The 27,994-nt window shown below is 45.3% G+C and overlaps 2 protein-coding genes across 2 annotated transcripts in view; both read left to right on the top strand.

The window, feature by feature from the left end:
- Positions 1-14,769, top strand: part of LOC109869640 (bone morphogenetic protein 7-like) — a 66,359-nt gene extending 51,590 nt beyond the window's left edge. The window contains 6 exon segments of the mRNA XM_020459912.2: positions 1,014-1,162; positions 2,626-2,832; positions 12,274-12,350; positions 13,133-13,243; positions 13,402-13,477; positions 13,480-14,769. Coding sequence (XP_020315501.2) covers positions 1,014-1,162; positions 2,626-2,832; positions 12,274-12,350; positions 13,133-13,243; positions 13,402-13,477; positions 13,480-13,550 — 691 coding nt within the window. The 3' untranslated portion in view covers positions 13,551-14,769.
- Positions 14,770-22,383: 7,614 nt separating this feature from the next.
- On the top strand, positions 22,384-27,063 carry LOC109869791 (interferon regulatory factor 4). Its single transcript, XM_020460044.2, is given in 9 exon segments — positions 22,384-22,854; positions 23,120-23,315; positions 23,425-23,510; positions 23,681-23,732; positions 23,826-23,930; positions 24,134-24,312; positions 24,315-24,519; positions 25,990-26,108; positions 26,330-27,063. Coding segments are annotated over 9 exon segments (1,251 nt in total). The 5' UTR covers positions 22,384-22,680; the 3' UTR covers positions 26,465-27,063.
- Positions 27,064-27,994: the final 931 nt, after the last annotated feature.

The raw sequence follows: 27,994 nt of genomic DNA, 5'->3' as shown, positions 1-27,994 counted from the left end.
TCTTTCTTTCTTTCTCTCTATCCTTCTTTCTCTCTCTCTATCCTTCTTTCTCTCTCTCTCTACCTCTCTCTCTCTCTCTATCCTTCTTTCTCTCTCTCTACCTCTCTCTCTCTATCCTTCTTTCTCTCTCTCTCTCTCTCTCTCTCTACCTCTCTCTCTCTCTCTACCACTTTCTCTCTCTCGCTCTCTCTCTACCTCTCTCTCTCTATCCTTCTTTCTCTCTCTCTGGCTCTCTCTCTCTCTCTACCTCTCTCTCTCTATCCTTCTTTCTCTCTCTCTCTGGCTCTCTCTCTCTCTCTCTCTACCTCCCTCTCTCTACCTCTTTCTCTCTCTCTCTCTCTCTCTCTCTACCTCCCTCTCTCTACCTCTCTCTCTCTCTCTCTACCTCTTTCTCTCTCTCTCTCTCTCTGGCTCTCTCTCTACCTCTCTCTCTCTCTCTCTACCTCTTTCTCTATCCTTCTCTCTCTCTCTCTCTCTATCCTTCTCTCTCTCTCTCTGGCTCTTTTTCTGTTTCACTCCCTTAATTCAATGGACAGTGTGTTCAGTATGAATGGAGCAGTCGTTTATAAAGTCATTATTGTCAATTGAGGAAATTAAGTGTTCCCCTGGACCTCCCCATCTGGGGCCCTCCCTCCCTCCCTCCCTCCCTCCCTCCCTCCCTCCCTCCCTCCCTCCCTCCCTCCCTCCCTCCCTCCCTCCCTCCCTCCCTCCCTCCCTCCCTCCCTCCCTCCCTCCCTCCCTCCCTCCCTCCCTCCCTCCCTCCCTCCCTCCCTCCCTCCCTCTTTCTCTGTTGCCCTGATCTCGCTCTCTTACTTGTTCTACTCCTCAGCTCCACACTTTTTGCACGTTATTTAAGTTTGCAGGCTTGTGTGTGTGTTTGTCTGTATCTGTGTGTGTGTGTGCATGTTTGGGTCCCATGTGGGTCTGGTTGTGTATGTGTGTGTGTTTGTCTCCGTGTTTGTGTGAATGTTTACTCATGCATGCACATGTGTGTGTGTGTGTATCTCCTCCAGGAAGTCGGACTTGTTTCTGTTGGACTCGCGGGTCATCTGGGCGGCTGAGGAGGGGTGGCTGGTGATTGATGTGACATTGACCAGTAACCACTGGGTTCTGAATCCTGGACACAACCTGGGCCTGCAGCTGGCTCTGGAGAGCACTGCCGGTAAGTAGAGGGCCTTTGAACCAGGTCTAGAACCCAGAGGGAGCTCTCTAAACCAGAACTTCTATATGAGAGGTCAAACCATATAAGAACCAGGACCCCTAACCATATAGCTTACATTATGAGTACTGATCTAGGACCAGCTCATCCCTTTCCATATAATCTTATTAATTAGGATCTAAATGATGTATATGGGGCCTGGATTCATGTAAGAACAGGAGACAGCATGAGCAGTATGACCTCAGTGCATAGCAATGGCACATTCTCTACCAGCACACAACACAGAGAGAACACACTGGTAGAGGGATAATACAAGCCGTCATTATTTAACACGATCCACTATACCCTCATCATCACTATCACCCATGCAGAAGAGATTACAACAAACAACATGTAATGCAGATGTATTTCTATTGAGTCAAGTTTCTCTTTAGAGCGGAGGCGAGATTGCTATCAGGATGGCAGGATGTTAGTCATTTCAAATCAATAACAACAACAGCAGCATCAACAGTAGTACTGTTGACAGTACTGACAGTGTTTCTGAGGAGACTGTTACCTCAGTGATGATAGAAGGATGATCCATGTTTCTTTCATGTTAGGGACAGTGTGTGTTGGGAGGGGTATGGACAGGCGTGTGCTGGCATGCTCGTGAGACGTCCCATCACCGTGGGCTGTGGGCAGTGGCGGATATAGGTATAGGTTACATGGGCATCTTACCGGGGGCGGCACGGGGCGCTGAAGGGGGGGCTTGTCCAGGGATCCATACAAGCTAGAACCGCCACTGGCTATGGGCAACATGAGTTTACCTCTGCACTATGATCACAGGCACATTCCTCTGAACATCACATGTTCACCCAGATCTCTCTCTCACACACACATGTTGACATTTTTTTGGGAGTCCTTGAGGCAGAACTGAGCAATTTCTACTAGATAGACCAGCTGCAAAGTCAAAATGGACTTTATTGACTATATTGTAAAAATGCATTTTTGGTCTTAATCTATGGTTAGGGTTTGGCATTAGGGTTAGCAATGTGGTTAAGGTTAGGGTTAAGATTAGCATTAGGTTTAAAATCAGATTTTATGACATTGTGGCAGTGCCAGCTAGTGCCAGCTCTGCAGAGCTGCCGCCAGAACAAGCTTCATGATTAAAAACGCTAACCTGCCACACACACAAACCTTAAACACCGTCAGATCCATTGGGAGAGAGTGTATCTCTTTGATGTCTGGTATTACTTTGGTGCTTGACATTTCCCAGGTCCAAACTGAAAGAGAGAGAGAGAGAGTGAGAGCGAGAGCAAGAGAGAGAGAGAGAGAGATCCTCATATTTGGGATAACATAAATCTTCAGCATTACACAGACTAAATAAATGGTTCTCATTAGAGACTGAGTGGGCCACACGCACTTTAGATACACACACTCACAGAGACATGTCTCTGACACGCTGTCCTCTGTGTCTCACCCTGCAGGTGAGAGTGTGAACCTGCGGATGGCAGGGCTGATTGGCCTCAGTGGTCCTCAGAATAAACAGCCCTTCATGGTGGCCTTCTTCAAAGCCACAGAGGTGCACCTGCGCAGCATCCGCTCAGCACCAGGGGGCACCAAACAACGCAACCCCAACCGCTCCAAAGGGGCCAACAAGGGCCAGGAGGCACTCCGAGTGACCAACATCGCAGGTAAGGACTGGGGGATGAGGGGAGAGGGAGGCTAAGAGAATGTGCCTTACAGCAGTAGGTGTATTTGTGGAAGGCCTTTTAAATGGCACAGTGATATGTTGGTGTAGTGGTGGCTGGCTCTGGTGTGGGTTCCAGGTGAAATGGGAGGCAGATGGAGGCCAGGGCTACTACTGTCTACTACAGCCTCCTTACAATAATTCTCCACATATCTCCAAGGATCAACACACATGCACGCACACACAGACGTGTACACACACACACACACACACACACACACACACACACACACACACACACACACACACACACAGATGTACACACACACACACACACACACTTCCCCCTCCAAACCAATTATACAAACTTTGTAATGGCAGTCAAACAAAGGTCAAGTGACCAAAGTTGCTAAGCTTGCTAGATAACCTCCTATTTTTTCTCTTAATCGAGTTAATGATCATACAGATAGTAGATTTTCATGCGAGACAAGAGTCCAGATTTTGGATTTCAGTGGGATTGGGACTGGATAGGAAAATAGTCTAGGCCAGGGTTCATCAAATAGATTCAGCTGCGGGCCGATTGTTTCTTGAGCGGATGGTCTGGGGGCCGGAACAACGTTAGAAAAAAAACTGTAGGCTGCAAATTGACTGCAAGAAACCCAAGCAGATATAATATTTGACTAAAACATCATTTCAAACCTTGCTTACATTTGTATATGATCACATACACCATTTTATTAGGTACACCCATCTAGTACCTTTGACTCCAGAACAGCCTAAATGATTCAGGGCATGCAAAAGTTGCTCAGTTGGTATCAAGGGACCTAACGTGTGCCAGGAAAACATTCCCCACACCATTACCCCAATCCAACCAGCCTGTACCGTTGACACCAGGCAGGATGGGGCCATGGACTCATGCTGCTTACTCCAAATCCTGACGCTGCCATCAACATGACGCAACAGGAACCATTTTCTGTCAGACCAGGAAAAGTTCTGCCACTCCTTATTGTCCAGTGTTGGTGATCACATGCCCACTGGAGGCTTTTCTTCTTGTTTTTAGCTGATAGGAGTGGAACCTGGTGTGGTCATCTGCTGCAACAGCCCATCCGTGCCAAGGTCCGACAAATTGTGCGTTCCGAGATGCCGTTCTGCACACCACTGTTGTACTGCACCGTTATCTGCCTGTTTGTCTGTTAGCTGGCACGATTTTTGCCATTCTCCTTTGACCTCTCATCAACGAGCTGTTTTCACCCGCGCTGTGGTGGTCATGAAATAACTGCCGGTCTCACGGTAATTGACCGTTAATTAACATAAACACATTTAGCATCTCCTGGCTTCCACAAGCCACTGATGCAGACCTTTGGAACATCTACATTTTAAAAAGTCTAATACATCCATGTAATACAGCCGACACCATCACAATAAGTCCATTATTTATTATAAACAGGTGTAAAGAAAAATGATATGAAGAAAATGTAGTGTATTTCAGGAGAACAGAATAGCATACTCTGAGTTGTCCTTATGTTAGGCCCTGATCTGGCTGTGTCATATGGCTGTGGGTTTTCTTCGAATTCCGTGCCATTATTTTATAGTATGAAGAATGAACAATTTAACATAGCTGAATAATATAGAAAACATATATTCATCAAACGATTTGAGGGAATCTAATTCTATTGATCACATACACATGTTTAGCAGATGTTATTGTGGGTGTAGCAAAATGCTTGTGTTCCTAGCTCCAACAGTGCAGTAGTATCTAACAATTCACAACAATACACACAAATCTAAAAGTAAATATTAGGATGAGCAATGTCGGAGTGGCATTGGAGTGGCATTGACTAAAATACAGTAGAATAGAATACAGTATATACATATAAGATGAGTAAAGCAGTATGTAAACATTATTAAAGTGACTAGTATTCCATTATTAAAGTGACCAGTGATTCCATGTCTATGTATATGGGGCAGCAGCCTCTAAGATGCAGGGTTGAGTAACCGGGTGGTAGCCGGCTAGTGATGGCTATTTAACAGTCTGATGGCCATGAGATAGAAGCTGTTTTTCATCTCTCAGTCCCAGCTTTGATGCACCTGTACTGAAATCGCCTTCTGGATGATAGTGGGGTGAACAGGCAGTGGCTCAGGTGGTTTATGTACTTGATGATCTTTTTGGCCTTTTGTGACATCGGATGGTGTAGGTATCCTGGAGGGTAGGCAGTGTCGCCCCGGTGATGCATTGGGCAGACCACACCACCCTCTGGAGTGCCCTGTGGTTTGCGGGCGGTGCAGTTGCCGTACCAGGAGGTGAGACAGCCCGAAAGCATGCCCTCAATTGTGCATCTGTAAATCTAAATCTGTAAATGTTTCTGAAGGTCTTAGGGGCCAAGCCAAATTTCTTCAGCCTTTTGAGGTTGAAGAGGCACTGTTGCGCTTTCTTCACCACACTCTGTGTGGGTGAACCATTTCAGATTATCAGTAATGTGTACGCCGAAGGAACCTGAAGCTTTTCACCTTCTCCAATGTGGTCCCGTCGATGTGGTTAGGGGAATGCTCCCTCTGCTGTTTCCTGAAGTCCACGATCAGCTCCTTCGTTTTGTTGATGTTAAGGGAGAGGTTATTTTCCTGGCACCCCTCCGCCAGGGCCCTCACCTCCTCCCTGTTGTCTGTCTTGTCATTGTTGGTAATCAGGCCTACTACTGTTGTGTCATCTGCAAACTTGATGTTTGAGTTGGAGGTGTGCATGGCCACAGAGTCATGAGTGAACAAGGAGTACAGGAGGGTGCTAAGTACACACCCTTCTGGTGCCCCTGTGTTGAGGATCAGCGAAGTGGGGGTGTTGTTTGCTTCCTTCACCACCTGGGGGCGGCCCGTAAGGAAGTCCAGGACCCAGTTGCACAGGGCGGATTCAGACCCAGGGCCCCGAGCTTAATAATGAGCTTGGAGGGTACTATGGTGTTGAAGGTTGAACAGCATTCTGACGTAGGTATCCCTCTTGTCCAGATGGGATAGGGCAGTGTGCAGTGTGATGGCGATTGCATCGTCTGTGGATCTATTGGGGCGGTAAGAAAATTGAAGTAGGTCTAGGGTGTCAGGTAAGGTAGAGGTGATATGATCCTTAACTAGCCTCTCAAAGCACTTCATGATGACAGAGGTGACTGCTACGGGGCGATAAACATTTCGTTCAGTTACTTTTGCTTTCTTGGGTACAGGAACAATGGTGGACATCTTGAAGCATGTGGGGACAACAGACTGGGAAAGGAGAATCACTTGAGTGGGTTGAGCCACTGATGTGATCTTCCTGTCTGGGTTGGCGCCCCCCCTTGGGTTGTGCCGTGGCGGAGATCTTTGTGGGCTATACTCAGCCTTGTCTCAGGATGGTAAGTTGGTGGTTGAAGATATCCCTCTAGTGGTGTGGGGGCTATGCTTTGGCAAAGTGGGTGGGGTTATATCCTTCCTGTTTGGCCCTGTCCGGGGGTGTCCTCGGATGGGGCCACCTGACCCCTCCTGTCTCAGCCTCCAGTATTTATGCTGCAGTAGTTTATGTGTCGGTGGGCTAGGGTCAGTTTGTTATATCTGGAGTACTTCTCCTGTCTTATTCGGTGTCCTGTGTGAATTTAAGTGTGCTCTCTCTAATTCTCTCTTTCTTTCTCTCTCTCGGAGGACCTGAGCCCTAGGACCATGCCTCAGGACTACCTGACATGATGACTCCTTGCTATCCCCAGTCCACCTGGCCGTGCTGCTGCTCCAGTTTCAACTGTTCTGCCTTATTATTATTTGACCATGCTGGTCATTTATGAACATTTGAACATCTTGGCCATGTTCTGTTATAATCTCTACCCGGCACAGCCAGAAGAGGACTGGCCACCCCACATAGCCTGGTTCCTCTCTAGGTTTCTTCCTAGGTTTTGGCCTTTCTAGGGAGTTGTTCCTAGCCACCGTGCTTCTACACCTGCATTGCTTGCTGTTTGGGGTTTTAGGCTGGGTTTCTGTACAGCACTTTGAGATATCAACTGATGTACGAAGGGCTATATAAATAAATTTGATTTGATTTGTTTTGAGAGATTGAATATGTCCGTAAACACTCCAGCCAGCTGGTCTGCGCATGCTCTGAGGACGCGGCTAAGGATGCCGTCTGGGCCGGCAGCCTTGTGAAGATTAACACGTTTAAATGTCTTACTCACATTGGCCACAGAGAAAGAGAGCCCACAGTCCTTGGGAGCGAGCCACATCGGTGCACTGTGTTATCTTCAAAGTGGACGAAGAATATGTTTAACTCGTTTGGGAGCGACGTGGCAGGTTTTCCCTTTGTAATCCGTGATTGTCTGTAGACCCTGCCACATATGTCTCGTGTCTGAGCCGTTGAATTGTGACTCCACTTTGTCTCTGTACTGATGTTTTGACTGTTTGATTGCCTTACAGAGGGAATAACTCCACTGTTTGTATTTGAGTAGTCACCGTGGGAACAACATCCCCTATACGCTTCCTGATGAACTCAGTCACCATGTCTGTGTAAACGTCAATGTTATTCTGAGAGGCTATCTGGAACATATCCCAGTCCGCATGATCAAAACAATCTTGAAGCATGGATTCCGATTAGTCAGACTAGCGTTGAATTGACCTCAGCACTGGTACTTCCTGTTTGAGTTTCTGCCTATAGGAAGGGAGGAGTAAAATGAAGTCGTGATCTGATTTGCCGAAGGGAGGGCGGGGGAGGGCCTTGTACTACAGTCAATGTATTAATAGAATTTCGGAAGAGTTTTACTTTTCCTCAAATTTGCTTTGTTAAAACCCCCAGCTACAATAAATGTGGCCTCAGGATATGTGGTTTTCAGTTTGCACGTTTTCACAGTTTGCACATGCGGCTATTCTGTGTTGAACAGTTCACAATGAAAGAGGTACTCATATATACTTAATTTAGAGTTATTTATGTAACTTTAGTTGTGATACAAAAAAGTTGGGCTATATGTTATGATTTTTACTACATTCTAAGGCTGCATGATGCGACTCGAATGATAATTTGAAAAAAGTTGCATGAAAGGCAGGAGCTCTGCTTTGTTTCTTGCACAGGCTATACACACTTCATCAGTCTCTCATTCACAATTTGACAAGCACTTGATAATGCTTCGATTTGGCGGCATCCCATTTTTGTGGCCATTATGCCCCCTAAAAAAATGCATGCCTTTTGCGGCCAGTGGCTGTTGTGCCCTTTGGGCTACATATAATAATTATAATTCCCTTCTCCCGGCTGCGTGCCGAAGCACCTCTTTCTCACAGGCTACAAGTGTCACGCCTGTTCCCGCTCCCCCTCTGGCGCACGAGGGTGCCAGGCTGCTCTTCATTGCGCACACCTGTCACCATCATTACGCATAGCTGCGCAATATTGGACTCACCTGGACTCCATTACTTTGTTGATTGCCCTTCTATATCTGTCTGTTCCTCAGTTTATTCCCCTTGTCAGCATTATTGTCGTTATGTTCCCCCTTTTCAGACGGTGTTCTTGTTTTGGTTTGATGTCCGTTTTCCAGTAAATGTTCACTCCTTGTACTTGCTTCTCGTCTCCAGCGTAGATCCTTACAACAAGTGAAGACATACACATCAGGACCCAACTGTGTGCGTCCTCATCCAATTCCGAGGCGCATATTGAAGATATGGAAGAACTGTCCACATTAACTTTTCATCAGCAAATAAGATGAGTAGGCCTAACGAACAGCAAAAGCACTAGCCTATGTCAATCTACTATCCCCCATAGTACAAAAGTTCACATATTCTATTCTGTGCGAGAAATAAATATTCCAAACATAGTCTGGGACATTGTGGAATGTGATAGATCCCACATTAATACAACCACTAGCATAAAAAAAACTGTTTTAAGCAAGGAGCCTGACGCAACAGATGAGAACGTTTAACTTAAAATGTTGATAAACTATTGGGCTATTTCTTCACATTATGAGGGCAGCAATGTGTACACGGCAGTAGGTTATAAGCACAAATGTTCCATTAGCAGGAAAACAACATTCTCAAAAGTGACCACAGATGTGATTATGCATGTAACGCTTTTATTATAAAGGTGCATTTTTATGGTGAAAATCATCTTCCCCAAACGAGAAACTCACGCGCTGTGTATTGTATGCCAGTTAGGCTCTACACCTGTTGTAAAGCGGAGTAATGTGCTTCATTTTAAGACGTTATTTGACCACTTTAGTTGTTAATAAACAAACGTTATGAAAACATAAAGGCCTATGGGCTAGGCTACATGAAGTGGCCTATGGGCTAGGCTACATGAAGTGGCCTATGGGCTAGGCTACATGAAGTGGCCTATGGGCTAGGCTACATGAAGTGGCCTATGGGCTAGGCTACATGAAGTAGCCTATGGGCTAGGCTACATGAAGTGGCCTATGGGCTAGGCTACATGAAGTGGCCTATGGGCTAGGCTACATGAAGTAAGCGACTATAATTTGAAGAAGTCGGGGGAAAAAGCATGCCCTGTTTGCCTTCAGCTGGGCATTATTGACAAGTGATAATATATCATTTACACATGATAGGCTAATATTGTCACTCATCACACTATTCTTGAATTAATCTTGTCTTTACATACACCACGTTCAAAAGTTCGGGGTCACTTTTTTTTGTCCATTAAAATAACATCAAATTGATCAGAAATACAGTGTAGACATTGCTAATGTTGTAAATGACTATTGTAGCTGGAAACGGCAGAATGGAATATCTACATAGGCAGCAACCATCACTCCTGTTATCAGCAACCATCACTCCTGTGTTCCAATGGCACGTTGGGTTAGCTAATCCAAGTTTATTGATCATTAGAAAACCCTTTTGCAATTATGTTAGCACAGCTGACAACTGTTGTTCTGATTAAAGAAGCAATAAAACTGGCCTTCTTTAGACTAGTTGAGTATCTGGAGCATCAGCATTTGTGGGTTCGATTACAGGCTCAAAATGGCTAGAAACAAATAACTTTCTTCTCAAACTCGTCAGTCTATTCTTGTTCTGAGAAATAAAGGCTATTCCATGTGAGAAATTGCCAAGAAACGGAAGATCTCGTACAACGCTGTGTACTACTCCCTTCTCAGAACAGCGTAAACCGTCTCTAACCAGAATAGAAAGAGGAGTGGGAGGCCCCGGTGCACAACTAAACTAGAGGACAAGTACATTAGTGTCTAATTTGAGAAACAGACGCCTCACAAGTCCTCAACTGGCACCTTCATTAAATAGTACCCACAAAACAAAAATTCCTTGTCTTGGGTCAGTTAGGATCACCACTTCATTTTAAATGTCAGAATAATAGTAGAGAGAATGATTTCTTTCAGCTTTTATTTATTTCATCACATTCCCAGTGGGTCAGAAGTTTACATACAATCAATTAGTATTTGGTAGCATTGCCTTAAAATTGTTTAACTTGGGTCAAACATTTCAGGTAGTCTTCCACCAGCTTCCCACAATAAGTTGGCTGAATTTTGTCCCATTCCTCCTGACAGAGCTGATGTAATTGAGTCAGGTTTGTAGGCCTCCTTGCTCGCACAAGCTTTTTCAGTTCTGCCCACAAATCTTCTATGGGATTGAGATCAGGGCTTTGTGATGGCCACTCCAATACCTTGAATTTCCACAACTTTGGAAGTATGCGTGGGGTCATTGTTCATTTGGAAGATCCATTTGCGACCAAGCTTTAACTTCCTGACTGATGTCTTGAGATGTTGCTTCAATATATCCACATAATTTTCCTTTCTCATTTTGCCATCTATTTTGTTAAGTACACCACTACCTCCTGCAGCAAAGCACCACCACAACATGATGCTGACACCCCCGTGCTTCACGGTTGGGATGGTGTTCTTCGGCTTGCAAGCCTCCCCCTTTTTCCTCCAAACATAACGATGTTCATTATGGCCAAACAGTTCTATTTTTGTTTCATCAGACCAGAGGACATTTCTCCAAAAAGTACGATTTTTGTCCCCATGTGCAGTTGCAAACCGTAGTCAGGCTTTTATTTATGGTTGTTGTAGACTAGTGCCTTTTTCCTTGCTGAGCGGACTTTCAGGTTATGTCGATTAAGGACTCATTATACTGTGGATATAGATACTTTTGTACCTGTTTCCTCCAGCATCTTCACACGGTCCTTTGCTGTTGTTCTGGGAGGGATTTGCACTTTTCCCACCAAAGTACGTTCACCTCCTTCCTGAGCGGTATGACAGCTGCGTGGTCCCATGATGTTTATACTTGCATACTGTTGTTTGTACAGATGAACGTGGTACCTTCAGGCATTTGGAAATTGCTCCCAAGGATGAACCAGACTTGTGGAGGTCTACAATGTGTTTTCTGAGGTCTTGGCTGATTTCTTTTGATTTTCCCATGATGTCAAGCAGCGGCACTGAGTTTGAAGGTAGGCCTTGAAATACATCCAGAGGTACACCTCCAATTGACTCAAATGTTGTCAATTAGCCTATCAGAAGCTTCTAAAGCCATGACATGACAATTTTCTGGAATTTTCCAAGCTGTTTAAAGGCACAGTCAACTTAGCCTATGTAAACTTCTGACCCACTGGAATTGTGATACAGTGAATTATAAGGAAATAATCTGTCTCTAAATAATTGTAGGAAAAATTACTTGTGTCATTTACAAAGTAGATGCCCTAACCGACTTGCCAAAACGGTGAACCTTGATGTCTTAATGTATGGGCTTTAAATACATGAGCCTCATGGAGTGGACAGACAGGGCCAAGAACCGAGCATAGAGCAAAGGCAGGTCCTATGTTCTGGGCAGATCACGTCTGCACTGTGTGTGTGTGTGTGTGTGTGTGTGTGTGTGTGTGTGTGTGTGTGTGTGTGTGTGTGTGTGTGTGTGTGTGTGTGTGTGTGTGTGTGTGTGTGTGTGTGTGTGTGTGTGTGTGTGTGTGTGTGTGTGTGTGTGTGTGTGTGTGTGTGTGTGTGTGTGTGTGTTTGTGTGTGTGTGTGTATGTGTGACAGAGCTGATGAGAACCAGTTGTTCCTGATCATTCCCAATCCCAATGACTGGGCCAAATGCATGTTCTACAGAACCCCTACCAGAGGGAGGGAGGGAATAGAAAGAAGAAGAGAGGGAATAGAATGGAGTGGTGAAAGAGATGGGTTAAGCCTCTGTCCTCTCTCTGTCCTCTCTGCTCTGGTAGCCCCACGTCTCAGAGGACACAGTGAACTACCCCTACATTTTTAGGCCTGTACTACATAGACTGATATCATGTACAGCAAGGTTTTATGTTTCCAAGCTATAATATTGTAATGTTTTACACTCCTCTTTATCTCTCCACTTCCTTCTTTCTCCATTTATTTTTCTTTCTTTCTTCCTTTGTTTCTTTCTGTTTCTTTGTTTCTTCCTTTGTTTCTTTCTCTCTCTCTCTCTCTCTCTCTCTCTCTCTCTCTCTCTCTCTCTCTCTCTCTCTCTCCCCCTATCTCTCTCTCAGAGAACAGCAGTGCTGATCAGAAGCAGGCATGCAAGAAACACGAGCTCTATGTCAGTTTCAGAGACCTGGGGTGGCAGGTACCGTGCGCACCGCACACATTCCTCTGTCTCTCCCTCTTTCTCCTCTTCTACACTCTGTCCCCGCTGTTTCCCTCCCTGTCCTCCCTAATGCCTTTTCTTAGCAGAGACCTAAATCCAAAGTGATCTACAGTTCTCACTGTTGTCCATGATATCCATTACAACAGCTGGGTAAACAGTGGGTTATGCTAAGGAAAGGGGCAGATTTATTGCCTTACTAGGGCTCCACAGTTCACAACAAGTTCTGAGTTTAGAACCGGGATGCTTGTTGTTACTACTGAGGCTACCGTGACTACTGTGCCATGCATCACATGCTGATCACACAATCACATGAAGGATAACAGTGTGACTCTCTTTCTCTCTTTATCCACCCTCTATCCCTCTCTCTCTCTCTCTCTCTCTCTCTCTCTCTCTCTCTCTCTCTCTCTATATATATATCCCTCTCTCTATCCCTCTCTCTATCCCTCTCTCTCTCTCTCTATCCTCTCTCTATCCCTCTCTCTCTCTCTCTCTATCCCTCTCTCTCTCTCTCTCTCTCTCTCTCCCATCCCTCTCTCTATCCCTCTCTCTCTCCTCCCTATCCCTCTCTCTATCCCTCTCTCTCTCTCTCTCCTCTCTCTCTCTCCCTCTCTATCCTCTCTCTCTCTCTCTCTCTCTCTCTATCCCTCTCTCATCCTCTCTCTCTCTCTATCCCTCTCTCTCTCTCTCTCTCTCTCTCTATCCCTCTCTCCTCCTCTCTCTCTCTCTCTCTCTCTCTCTCTCTCTCTCTCTCTCTCTCTCAGGACTGGATCATAGCTCCAGAGGGCTATGCAGCTTATTACTGTGAGGGAGAGTGTGCCTTCCCTCTCAACTCCTACATGAATGCCACTAACCACGCCATCGTGCAGACACTAGTGAGTACCCTCCAAGAATAAACATGATACTTTAGTATCATTCATTCAGTCAATATACTAGACAGCGTCAACACAAAGACAACTGCATTGACATGTTATCAGTTCAGTATCTCCCTTACTCCAACCCCCCACCTCTTTACCCCCCCCCCCCTGTATAGGTCCACCTAATAAACCCAGACACCATTCCTAAGCCCTGCTGTGCTCCCACCCAGCTCCATGCCATCTCAGTGCTCTACTTGACGACAGCTCCAATGTCATCCTCAAGAAGTACCGCAACATGGTGGTCAGAGCCTGTGGCTGCCATTAGACTACAGCCAACCTGGAACCCTCACAACACACACACACATTCCTGCCTCTAAATATCCCTCAACACACGTGACTTTCATCTAGAGACTTGAATGGACACATGAATGAACTACATGTCCTAGAGTGCCTTGCCGTGCTGCTGGATAGGAGCTACATGAGGACTGGCAGACAATCATGATTATTGAGTCCAACTTGGAACACCCCCCCCCCTCCCCCCACACACACACTCTCTGTGCTTTCTACTGTGTATGAGACATTTTAAGCAGTGATTGTATAGTAATGCACAGTCAACAATATTTTGTTAATGTCAATATGTTTTCTGTGTAGTTAAAGGTGTTTTTCTAGATATTTTTGATCTATATTGTTTTTGTATGCTTTTTATGACTGAAAGACCAGGCTTTAGGAAGTGTGGATGCTCTATGGACTCTTCATGTACATTACTGTGTAAATAGTTTTTCAAACAAAGAGAAGCGTATTTATTTCCTGGTCTTGGGAATGTTAAGGGTAGGTTCAATGTTTCTCCTCTGTACTCCAGTGTCTACATGTACTGTATGTTATGCAACTCTTTACATTGCGTCTCACTCATCATACAGTATAGTACAAACACACCTCTCTCTTTCTCTCTCTCCCGCTCTCTTTCTGTCTCTTTCTTTCTCTCTCTCTCTTTTTCTATCTCTCTTGTTCTCTCCCTCTCTGTTTCTCACCATGCTTGCTCAGTTGTTTGTCCTGCACAGTACAGTGTTAAATCTATCATCAGTACGGACCTATCATTACACTCTTGTCATGGGAAACAACTCTGCCCTTTCCTCTCCATATCCCAAACATTGCCTTAATGTTACTCTGATGTCATACGCACACTAGTGTATTGACTCAGATATAGAAAGAAAATGGTTAGTTCTCTTCAGAAAAAACGACATTTGCATTAATATAGCTCTGTTTATAAGCTAGGGTTAAAAAAGTGTCACACAAGTCATTGAGAAACAATAATACAGACGTAAGAGAAAGAAGGGGGATTGAGAGAGAGAGATATGTGTATCTGTGTGCCAGGTCATTTTAGGATGAACTGTTTTTCTATCCTCTGCCGTAAAGTCTACCTTATTTAAGAGGACTATTTATTGAGAGCCGAGAAGGCTGGTATTCTCTGCCAATCTTATTAACTCACAAAAGTCTTTGTTTTACTGCAAAACTGGTTCAATAAAATGGGAGAAAGCATCACTGACTTTCTGGTGTCGGGTTTCTTTTCCCTAACCAACAGCACACTTTCCTCTCATCTATCCTCTTTTCTTTCCCCTCTTGGCGTTCTACCCTTTCTCGTCTTTCCTCACCCCTCTCCTCTCCCCCCTCACACCTCTCTCCTCTCCCCTCTCATCTCCTCACCCCTCTCCAGTGCATGCTCTACAGGGTGGCCAAGCCGGGCATGAACCCCCCAGATAGAATCTGTGCCCTTCCAGTTTTGTTTCTCCATAAACATAATAAATGGTATATGAATTACCCTGCCCGGTTTTGCCAATGTAGCACCGCTGGGAACTGCCAGTAGCGCAGACCGGGAAAGAGGCTATATGCTGGGTTTACGCTCATGATCTGAGGAGGGATGAGTGAGTGAGAGGGGGTGTAATAATGTAAAGTATTTAAAATCCCAAAATGTATTCTGATTGGGCATCTGGCCATGCAATGTCATAAGGTACCACCTTCATTACCTTGTTTAGGAAGCTCATTGGATCCCAGGTCGGGTTCTCACAGAAAGGGGGAAATGTTTCACTTTTGCAGACAGCTACAGCTTACCCCAGCCACTAGCACCTGCACCTCCGTTACTCCAGCCACTAGCACCTGCACCTCAGTTACTCCAGCCATTAGCACTTGCACCTCCGTTACCCCAGCCACTAGCACCTGACGAACTGAACCAGGGAAGCAGAGTTTATTGTGGCTCGCACATTCTTGCAAAATAAAATTGCAACCACAGCCGGCAGAAACAAATGGACCCCATCAGTGTTCTTCAAAGTCACGGCGGGCCTTTGTCTGTCAGCAATGACGACTGTGCTGTTGGCACTGAAACATGATTAACATTTTTGGGGCATCTACAGCAAAGTGCGAAAAAAAAAACCTGAAGAACCTATTCAGTGAACACAGAGTATGTTACATTAACGAAAAGCCCAGCTTGAAAAGTACATTTTGGAATCAGAAACTTCTCATGATGTTCAACACGCATGGAGGAGGCTGCAACTCCTCTAAATGGTTATCTACAACCTTTATGGCCCTGGCCAATGTTCCAGAATTATTTATTCATTGGTTTTCCCTCTTGTAAACCTACTGGTTGTTTGGCTCATTTGTGAATGTATAGTTTAGGCCATTTTCCTTCAATGCATCTTTTAGGTGTATCTATGAATCTTAATGCCATTAGGCTTCTTCCTTTTGTCGGTCTTATTGCTCTTGATAGATATACAGCTTTGGGTTATTTGATGGGTATATGGACAATGACCAATGTAGCCTAATGGTTGTGAGCCCTAGCGCAGTGCTCACGTTGTCCTGGCTGTCCACTCCGGTGGTGCTGAAAATGGCAGCGCTTATAACATTATCCTTTCATTGCGCTGACTGGCGGTAGCCTTCTGACCATGGTCCAGTCTTCATGGGGCTTCTCCTCAATATGCTTTCTTGTTTGTAAAATGACCGTTGTTCTGTATATGGATGCATTTCAGATAGGACTACATTTGAGTACATTTTGTATGTCGCAGTAGTAGGACCAATACCGTGTGTAGCCTACTCAAAGGAGTAGAAACATTCACTCTGTATCATTCATTTGCATTACACATTAGTTGTGTGATAGGCTACTGTAAATGTGATGTCAATACTATGAAAACACCCCCTCCCTGCTCTCTTGCTATAGTGTGTGCGTGTGTGTGTGTGTGTGTGTGTGTGTGTGTGTGTGTGTGTGTGTGTGTGTGTGTGTGTGTGTGTGTGTGTGTGTGTGTGTGTGTGTGTGGTGTGTGTGTGTGTGTGTGTGTGTGTGAAACTCTCCCCAACATCAAATATTTCAAACCTGTAAGAAACGGTCTTGGTTACACTCGTTGTGTAGTGTCACGTATTTGACAGGAATGTAGCCTATAGTTGTAATTACTGAAGTTTAAGCTATGAAGAATCTTTGATTCTGTGGTGCTCATTCTGCCGAGCTAATCTGTGCTTGTTGGTACAGTAGGTGCAAATGTGTAGGCCTACGGCAGATAAGGCTGCATTTCAAACTTGTATGTGGTATTGAGGTGCATATCTTTTTTGTGTTATTCGATAAAACAACGGTTGTTAATGTGTATGGCTACATATCAGATACATTTGTGAATAGTAGTAGGACCAAACTACCTTGTTTTATTAGGGCTCTAAAGCAATACTAGTTGTGCCCCAGGATGGATTTAAAATGTCATCCTGGAGTTGGGCCTGCACCTCTCTCCTCTCTCCTCTACCACTTCTCATCTCCCCTCCCCTCCTCTCTCACTCTTCACCCCTTTCTCATCTCATCTCCCCCTCTTCTCTTTCCGCATGCCTCGTCCCTCTCTCCTCTCCCCTCTGACTTCACCAGCATCCTGTTTATTAGATGGCTGGGATTAGTGCTCCTCGCCACCCGCAGACTTCCTAAACTCAGCGTATGTGTGTGGACAACAGGGTTTCAAACCAAGAGGCTGGAAAACAGGACAGTGTTTCAGTGTGTCAGCCTCCGTAGGTCAAAATATTTACACTTAGTAACCTGTAGCAACCTGGAGAAACGGACTAAATGAAATGGACCATTTCCATTTCAGCTCTGGTGTACGTCAGCCCCATTCCTCTGACCACAGGTGTCAGGGGTCAATAGGGTGGTAATGTGGCCCTCAATTCTCTGCACCCTTTACTCCCCTACTGCCCCCCTGCTCCCTGTCCCCAAACTTGACCCCAAACACTGCCTGTATTCAGCCCTCATCAACCCTCCAGACCTGACCCCCAGCAATACAGCCAAGCACCAACCCCCTATAGTAATGAATGAGGGATTTCTATGGCCCACCCATCCATCACGGGGCGGCAGGGTAGCCTAGTGGTTAGAGTGTTGGACTAGTAACCGGAAGGTTGCAAGTCTCAAACCCCCGAGCTGACATGGTACAAATCTGTCGTTCTGCCCCTGAACAGGCAGTTAACCCACTGTTCCTAGGCCGTCATTGAAAATAAGAATGTGTTCTTAACTGACTTGCCTGGTTAAATAAAGGTAAAATTAAAAAATTAAAAAATTAAATCACCACCTCTCCCTCTGACTTACTCTTGGTGTCACATTGTTATATGTCCCCACAGGCTCCACTGTTACCTCATCACACTGATGAAGAGAATGAACAGTTCTGTTTATTTGCTTCCCCCAGAGACTGACACTTGACGACCCCACACACACACACACACTTTGTTGACCGGGTATGGTTCCTAATCAGAGGCAGCTGGCTATCGTTGTCTCTGATTTGGGATCATACTTGGGCAGCCCTTTCCCACCTTCAGTTGTGGGATCTTGTTTCTGTGTAGGCCAACAAACCTGACTCAGTTACGTCAGCTCTGTCAGGAGGAATTGGCCAAAATTCACCCAGCTTATTGTGGGAAGCTTGTGGAAGGCTACCCGAAACATTTGACCCAAGTTAAATAATTTAAAGGCAATGCTACCAGATACTAATTGAGTGTATGAAAGCTTCTGACCCACTGGGAATGTGATGAAAGAAATAAAAGCTGAAATAAATCATTCCCTCTACTATTATTATTATTATTTCACATTCTTAAAATAAAGTGGTGATCCTAACTGACTGAGTTTAAATGTATTTGGCTAAGATGTATGTAAACTTCCGACTTCAACTGTATATGTGCAGTACCAGTCAAAAGTTTGGACACACCTGCTCATTCAAGAGTTTTTCCAGATTTTTACTATTTTCTACATTGTAGAATAATAGTGAAGACATCAAAACTAGTCACGAGGAAAATAATCATGTAGTAACCAAAAAAAGTGTTAAACAAATCCAAATATATTTCATATTTGAGATTCTTCAAAGTAGCCACCCTTTGGCTTGAAGACAACTTTGCTCACTCTTGGCATTCTCTCAACCAGCTTCACGAGGAATGCTTTTTGAACAGTCTTGAACGAGTTCCCACATATGCTGAGCACTTGTTGGATGCTTTTCCTTCACTCTGCGGTCCAACTCATCCCAAACCATCTCAATTGGGTTGAGGTCGGGTGATTGTGGAGGCCAGGTCATCTGATGCAGCACTCCATCACGCTCTGTCACGCCTTGGTCTTAGTATTTTGTGTTTTCTTTAATTATTTGGTCAGGCCAGGGTGTGACATGGGTTATTGTGGTGTGTTTTTGTCTTAGGGGTTTTGTGGGGTGTCTAAGTAGTCTAGGGCTGCCTGAGGCGGTTCTCAATCAGAGTCAGGTGATTATCGTTGTCTCTGATTGGGAACCATATTTAGGCAGCCATATTCTGTGAGTGTTTTCGTGGGTGATTGTTCCTGTCTTTGTGTTTGCACCAGATAGGGCTGTTTCGGTTTTCATTATTTCATTTCATTAGTTTTGTAGTTTCTGTATGTATAGATTTTCCTTCATTAAAATATATCATGAATCATCATCACGCTGCATTTTGGTCCGATCCTTGTTCTACCTCTTCGTCAGAGGAGGAGATAGAAGAACGCCGTTACACTCTCCTTCTCGGTCAAATAGCCCTTACACAGCCTGGAAGTGTGTTTTGGGTCATTTTCATTTGAAAAACAAATGATAGTCCCACTGAGTGCAAACCAGATAAGATGGCGTATCGCTGCAGAATGCTGTGGTAGCCATGGTGGTTAAGTGTGCCTTGAATTCTAAATAAATCACTGACAGTGTCACCAGCAAAGCACCATCACAACTCCTCCTCCAGGCTTCACGGTGGGAACTACTTATGCAGAGATCATCCATTCACCTACTCTGCGTCTCACAAAGACACGGCGGTTGGAACCAAAAATCTCAAATTTGGACTCATCGGACCAAAGGACAGATTTTCACTGGTTAAATGTCAATTTCTTGTGTTTCTTGATCCAAGCAAGTGTCTTTTTCTTATTGGTGTCCTTTTTGTGGCGGTGCTCATGAGAGTCAGTTTCATCATATATCTATATATTTTTTTAATTGAATCTTTATTTAACTAGCCAAGTCAGTTAGGAACAAATTCTTATTTACAATGACAGCCTACACCGGCCAAACCCAGACGACGCTGGGCCAATTTCACACCGCCCTATGGGACTCCCAAACATGACTGGTTGTGAAACAGCCTGGATTTGAACCAGGGTGTCTGTAGTGAAGCTTCAAGCACTGAGATGTGCCTTAGACCGTTGCACCAATAGGGAGCCCTTTATTTTGCAACTGCACTTGAAAAAAATGTCAAAGTTCTTGAAATGTTCCGCATTGACTGTCCTTCCTCTCTATATTACGAGTGTGCATCAAGGCAAAGGTTGGCTACTCTGAACAATCTCAAATATAAAATCTATTTTGATTTGTTTAACATGTTTTTGGTTACTACATTATTCCATATGTGTAATTTCATAGTTATGATATCTTCAATATTCTTCTACAATGTAGAAAATAGTAGAAATAAAGAAAACCCCTGGAAGGAGTAGGTGTGTCCAAACGTTTGACTGGTACTGTAGATAATATGGTCCTTGTTCTTGTACTTTCGGTAGGCCAGGCAATTTAATGGACTCTATTTCTACCAGTTGGTCTGACTGAAAGTACTGCTTGTTATTTTTTCATTGCTGGTAGTAAAAAAAGCAGAAGCTGGAAAGCCTTTCCAGAACAATCCTCTTAACTTTCACTTTCACATGGTATTTGTTATCAGGTTTCAGTACGTGGGCGAGTTAGATCTTAGCCAATAGGAGTCATTTGTGTGTGTGTTTTTATGAGTGCGTGTGTGTGTTATTGAGTGTGTGTGTGTGTGGCTGCATCCGTGCTTACGTGTGTGTGTTGGTTGTTCCAGCGGAAGATTGCGTTAGCGTAAGGTAATTCTAATCAGTTTGTGTGTGTGTGTGTGTGTGTGTGTGTGTGTGTGTGTGTGTGTGTGTGTGTGTGTGTGTGTGTGTGTGTGTGTGTGTGTGTGTGTGTGTGTGTGTGTGTGTGTGTGTGTGTGTGTGTGTGTGTGTGTGTGTTTGTGTGTGTGTGTGTGTGTGTGTGTGTGTGTGTGTGTGTGAGTGCACCTTTAAAGGTGATTTCCTATCTCAAAAGAATGTGAATACTGAGACAGCCAAGGACAAATCTTTACCTTGTTGGAACACTCCATCTCTGTTCCAAACATATATGTTGTGTGCTGACTTGTCCAGATGTTTCTCCCCCTTTGCGTCAGAGGCTACATTAACCTTCATTGTCACTGCTGTGGTGAAGAACAGGAACCCAAGCCTATAGCAGACAGAGAAACACGTACACACACACGCACACCCAGGCACATACACACACACGCGCAAACCCACGCACACACACCCATGCACACAACCACACGTGCACACCAGCGCGCACACCCACGCACACACCAGCGCACACACCCGCGCACACCCAGCACACACCCACGCACACATACACGCACACCCAGGCACACACACACACGCACACACACACACATGCACACCCAGGCACACACACACACGCACACAACCGCGCACACACCCGCACACACCCACGCGCACACACCCATGCACACACCCACACACACGCATACACGCACACAAACACACACACAATCACACACATACCTACATTTTTGAAGAAAGTGCGCATTGCCTGGCTGAGAGCAGGAAACAACATGACTACCCAGGGGGTCCTCTTTAATAACAACACACATTTATTCCAGTGTTGATTGAAGGGGACATCCCCTTGTTTCATCTGTCAAACTCTCTCCACTCCTCTCATCTCTGTACCTCACCACATAGACTGGGGGAGGAGAGATAGGCACAATTCCTTATGGGACAGCCTTTAATTGCTAAAAATGTATTTCAATGTTTTTCAGTTACTTTCAACCAAGCTATGATATATATATAGGGCTCCTGAGTGGTGTAGGAGTCTAAGGCACTGCATCTCAGTGCTAGAGGCATCACTACAGACCCTGGTTCGATTCCAGACTGTATCACAACCGGCCGCGAATGGGAGTTCCATAGGGCGGCGCACAATTGCCCAGCATCATCCGGGTTTGGTCGGGGTAGGCCGTCATTGTAAATAAGAATTTGTTCTTAACTGACTTGCCTAGTTAAATAAAGGATATATATATATATAACTATAACTTCATAATAATGTGATAAATATCTTCCCTCTCCTTTTTTATGTCTTTTTAGTGGGTCTTTTGATGGGGGCTACAATCATATTAATGATTTATGAAATGAAATGATCTGCAGGCCTATGTGGCCCTGGGACTTTACAACCCTTCATGAAATAAACGGATGTTTAGCTATTCATCTTGAAAGAGCATTACTGTGGTGCATGAAACTCCATCCACCGCATGAGGAAGGGAAAGACATAGTCTAGGCTACTCAGTCATCAGGAAAATAAACTAGGCTGATAGCTAACTGATAATAGATGACTTCAGATATTGAAACAGTTGTTTCGAAATGCTATAAATGGCATGCAATATTTGATCATAACTGAACGGACTGTAAGCCTATAAGGTAGAGGGATGTCTTGTTTTACAAAAGAATAGGTAAGCTAAAATTACTTATTCTAATAATGTATTTAGTATAAAATGGTTAAAAAAAATTTCACACCTCCCTGCACTCTGGGCGCTAAATGAGCCTATGACATGTAGCCTACAAATCCAGTCGGAAACTGAAAGTACTCTCACATGGATAATCTTTGCTTTAGCCCACGTTTTACTTTCATTTTCACTTAAAAAGGCGCCCCGAGCACTTCTACAGTGCTTGATGATTACTTTCATGGCGACATTTCCATGGTCATATTCGTTGTGCTGAAACATAGACGTTTTATTTGATAACAATTTATTTTGATGAATCATTTTGTGTTAGCATGTTATAGTCTGTGCAAAGAGGTATCATGTAATTAGGTCTACTTGTGGTCTACAAGTACAACTACAACTTTTAGATTTTTTGTTCGGAGCCTATTTGTTTCATATGTATTTTGAAGATGGAGGAGCTGGTCAAGAAAATGCGTTTGAGAGAGTGGCTGATAGCGCAGATAGACAGCGGAAAGTATGCAGGACTTACCTGGGAGAACGAAGACAAAACTATGTTCAGGATCCCATGGAAACACGCGGCAAAACAGGACTATAGTCTGAACGAAGATGCAGCACTATTCAAGGTTAGAATGTATATTGTGTTTCTACATTTTTTTCCACACAAGATTGGCAGTGTGTCTTGTCCAATTGTATTTAATAGAATGATCAATATATTGATATAGACCTAATTGATGGATTGATTTGGATGTCCATGTGCATATCAGTGCAAGTGTTACTCTTCTTCTATGTTCATCAGCCATTAACGCACTCTGTGTTTCTCTTTTGGCACGCATATCCTTCTTTGTGTGTGTGTGTGCATGTGTTTATGTGTGTGTGTGTCCCTACCAGGCGTGGGCAGTGTATAAGGGGAAGTATCGGGAGGGGAGGGACAAGGCAGATCCCACCACCTGGAAGACTCGTCTCCGCTGTGCCTTCAACAAGAGCACAGACTTCAAAGAAGTCCCAGAGCGCAGCCAGTTAGATGTATCCGAGCCCTACAAGGTCTACCACATCCAGGCAGAGCCAGAGACAGGCAGAGACTCAGGTACCAGTAACTGCAATGTTCAGTCTCATGAAGCTCTGGTGTAGAGAGCTCAGAGCCCCTTATGGGTTAAACGTGTGATTATTTACTCTCTATTCCTCCTCTGTCTCAGAATCTCCTCAGCCTGAGAGTCAGGTGACCATCCAGACCAGCCGCTCCAGTGTTCCACTGAGGAACATTGTCACATGCCATCCACAGGTAACACGGCAGGTTTTCTCTTCGATGCTGTGTTGCAGGTGGATAGTTTCTGCCATCTAGAGGATAATGGTTGCAATAACTTTACATTTACGTATGAATGAAGTTTTGCACATTTGCACTGAATGTTCTACAAGTCAGATCATTTGCTGTAAATATGTGTGTCCCCTCAGTCTGGCTGCAATAGTGAATCAGAGGCCAGGGATGGAAGAGTCAACTCCAGAGGTCAGTAATCATTCTCCATGTACTTGTGACTGGTATCTGAATAACTGAACAATGTTGAGTCAGATATATTTGTGTGCGTTCTCTCTCATCTAGAGGGCTTGGCAGGGGACCATGTGTACTACTGGTCCAACACAGGGAATCCTCAGAGGGATGGCTCTGCTCCTCTCTCCATAGTCGTCCCTACACCACAGATCTCTGGTAAAACAACCCGTACACTGCAGTATCATTCAAACTAGAGCCTGGAGGGTCTCAGTAGTGCTGGCACATCACGGGAAGTAGGGGTGCTGCTACAGCACTCCCAGAAAAACAGAACTGGGTGGTTGATGCTTGATTGATTAATTAGTGTGTGTGTGTTTGTGTGTGTGTGTGTGTGTTGCTTGCGTCTGTGTGTGTGTGTCCAGACTTGCGTGTGCGGGTGTGTCTGTTCTATCAGGGCCAGCTAGTAGTGGATGTGACCACCAGCACCCCAGACGGCTGTTTCCTCCTGCAGGGTCAGGTGCCCCTGGGGAATGAGAGGATCTATGGACCCTGCACAGCCCAACAGGTCCCCTTCCCCCTCCAGGGGTCATCCATCTTCCCCCGGGCATCGCTGAGGCCATGGGCCGCCTGCTGCCCCACCTGGAGAGGGGTGTCCTGGTGTGGGTTGCTCCAGACGGGGTGTTTATCAAGAGGTTCTGCCAGGGCAGGGTGTACTGGAGTGGCCCCCTGGCCCAACACACAGACAGGCCCAACAAACTGGACAGGGAGAGGACCTGCAAGCTGCTGGACACAGCTATATTTCTGAAGGGTAGGGGCCTTACTAAACCTTATCTCTCCATCCCTCTCCTTATCTCTATATCTCTCCCCCTCTCTCTCTCCATCCATCTCCTTATCTCTCTCCATCCCTCCCCTTTTGTTCCTCCATTCCTCTCCTTATCTCTCTCCATCTCTCTCTCTCTCTCTCTCCATCCCTCCCCTTCTCTCTCTATCCCTCCCCTTCTCTCTCTGCATCCCCTTCTCTCTCTCTGTTCCTCTCCTTATCTCTCTCTCCATCCCTCCCCTTCTCTCTCTCTCCATCCCTCCCCTTATCTCTCTCTCCATCCCTCCCCTTCTCTCTCTCTCTCAATCCCTCCCCTTATCTCTCTCTCCATCCTTCCCCTTCTCTCCATTCCTCTCCTTATCTCTCTCTCCACCCTCCACTTCTTTCTCTCTCATCCCCTTCTCTCCCCCATTCCTCTCCTTATCTCTCTCTCCATCCCTCCCCTTCTTTCTCTCCATCCCTCCCCTTCTCTCTCTCTCCATCCCCTTCTCTCTCCATTCCTCTCCTTATCTCTCTCTATCTCTCCACTTCTCTCTCTCCGCCCCTCCCCTTCTCTCTCTCCACCCTCCCCTTCTTTCTCTCATCCCTCTCCTTCTCTCTCTCCATCCCTCCCCTTCTCTCTCTCTCTCCATCCCCTTCTCTCTCTCCATCCCTCCTCTCTCCATCCCCTTCTCTCTCTCCATCCCTCCCCTTCTCTCTCTCTCTCCATCCCCTTCTCTCTCTCCATCCCTCCTCTCTCCATCCCCTTCTCTCTCTCCATCCCTCCCCTTCTCTCTCTCTCTCCATCCCCTTCTCTCTCTCCATCCATCCCCTTCTCTCTCTCCATCCATCCCCTTCTCTCTCTCCATCCATCCCCTTCTCTCTCTCTCTCCATCCCTCCCCTTCTCTCTCTCTCTCCACCCCCTTCTCTCTCTCCATTCCTCTCCTTATCTCTCTCTCCATACATCCCCTTCTCTCTCTCTCCATCCCCCCCTTCTCTCTCTCTTTCTCTCTATCCCCTTCTCTCTCTCCATTCCTCTCCTTATCTTTCTCTCATCCCTCTCCTTCTCTCTCTCTCCATCCTCCCCTTCTCTCTCTCCATCCATCCCATTCTCTCTCTCTCCATCCCTCCCCTTCCCTTTCTCTCTCCATCCCCTTCTCTCTCTCCATTCCTCTCCGTATCTCTCTCCATCCCTCCCCTTCTCTCTCTCCATCCATCCCCTTCTCTCTCTCTCTCCATCCCTCCCCTTCTCTCTCTCTCTCCATCCCCTTCTCTCTCTCTCTCCATCCCTCCCCTTCTCTCTCTCCATCCCCTTCTCTCTCTCCATTCCTCTCCTTATCTTTCTCTCATCCCTCTCCTTATCTCTCCATCCCTCCCCTTCTCTTTCCATCCATCCCCTTCTCTCTCTCTCCATCCCCTTCTCTCTCTCCATTCCTCTCCTTATCTCTCTCTCCATCCCTTCCCTTATCTCTCCACAGAGCTCCAGGACTATATCCAGGGGGCGGGACCCAAACCTCGCTATGAGATTGACCTCTGCTTTGGTGAGGAGTTTCCTGATGCCAGCCAACTGAAAACCAGGAAACTGATCATTGCACAGGTGGTTAATGGGATGGGGTCAGGAGTCACTGTGGATTAGGGAATTCCTGTGCTACAATCAGCAACTGCAACTGCAGTTGCTGAATCATATATTCTTATATAGTAATCCAGGTCTTTCCCTGCCAGTTGAGCAGTAAAACGCAGGTATTCCATCTACCAGCAGAGGTCCTCGTAGTCATAGTCAGTGACAATGTCTTCCTGTCTGTGTGTCTTTGTGTGCAGGTGGTGCCCCTGTTTGCTGTCAACCTACTGCATAGGTGCCTGAGGATGGGGACAGAGGGGAGACCACGCCTTCACACACACAAGACCATGGGGGAAGAGGGAGAGGGTCAGCCTCACCCCCTGCCCCAGCGGTAAGGAGCCCAGGACACCCCTCTGAGTAACCCCTGGGGAACATCACCAGTCCCCCCTGGTGGCCCCTCCTGTCCCAGCTTAGCCAGCCATGATGGGGGGTGAGTGGAGACTCAAGACACGGTCAGTGTAGGTTTACTGTATGCCCTGTGGAAAGCAACATATACCTCAACCTTAAGAGAGCAGAGAACAATATGATACGACACAGGTAGGAGCAAGTATGCTTGGAACAGATATTTCTCACATACATCTTAAATTGATAATCTGCAGTTGCTACATCTATTAAAAAAAGATAGAAAAAAGTAGGATATGTACCAAATGATTATTGAAGAATAAAACGTATAAATGTCTCATGAGGTTAGTTCAACAAAATATAAGCTTGTTTAACTCCAATGTTTGTAAACAAAGTAAATGTAAACAAACAATGTATAGCCTCAAAACATGGTTATACCTATAATTTTGATATCATGGATGGTCAGTCCTCACATCAATAGCGCTGTCTATGAATTTGAGATTGGTTACATTCCTCCAGCCCTGTAATCTACAGAGAAAGTCATACTTTTGCCAGTAAATGTTTGACATCTTTTGTCATTATGTTTTCTCAATGCGTTGTTTAAGCATTTTTATTTTACAGTATCTTGTACAATGTGAAAAACTTCCATTTACCTCATAATCAACTTGTGATAGAAATGTACAGTGTGTTTGGAAAGTATTCAGACCCCTTGACTTTTTTGACATTTTGTTACGTTACAGCGTTATTCAAAAATGTAAAACATCTTTTTTATCCCTCATCAATCTACACACAATACCCCATAATGACAGAAGCACCTTATTTACATAAGTATTCAGACCCTTTGCTATGAGACTTGAAATTGAACTCAGGTGAATCCTGTTTCCATTGATCATCCTTGAGATTTTTCTACAACTTTATTGTAGAACTGTAGTCCAACTGTGGTAAATTTAACTGATTGGACATGATTTGTAAAGGCACACAACTGTCAATATAAGATCTCACAGTTGACAGTGCATGCCAGAGCAAAAACAAAGCCATGAGGTCAAAGGAATTTAGAGAGCTCCAAGACAGGATTGTGTCGAGGCACAGATCTGGGGAAGGGAACCAAAAACGTTCTGCAGCATTGAAGGTCCCCAAGAACAAAGTGGCCTCCATCATTATTAAATGGAAGAAGTTTGGAACCACCAAGACTCTTCCTAGAGCTGGCCGAGCTGGCCAAATTGAGCAATCGGGGGAGAAGGGCCTTGGTCAGGGAGGTGACCAAGAACCCGATGTTCACTCCGACAGAGCTCCAGAGGTCCTCTGTGGAGATGGGAGAACCTTCCTGAAGGACAACGATCTCTGCTGCACTCAACCAATCAGGCCCGACGGTACAGTGGCCCGACGGAAGCCACTCCTCAGTAAAAGGCACATGACAGCCTGCTTGGAGTTTGCCAAAGGCACCTAAAGCACTCTCAGACCATGAGATTCAAGATTCTCTAGTCTGATGAAACCAAGATTGAACTCTTTGGCCTGAATTCCAA

This window comes from Oncorhynchus kisutch, linkage group LG24 (genome assembly GCF_002021735.2).
Source record: "Oncorhynchus kisutch isolate 150728-3 linkage group LG24, Okis_V2, whole genome shotgun sequence".
Classification (NCBI taxonomy): domain Eukaryota; kingdom Metazoa; phylum Chordata; class Actinopteri; order Salmoniformes; family Salmonidae; genus Oncorhynchus; species Oncorhynchus kisutch.
The sequence above is the reverse complement of the archived record's forward strand: the minus strand, read 5'-3'. Positions and strand labels throughout refer to the sequence as shown.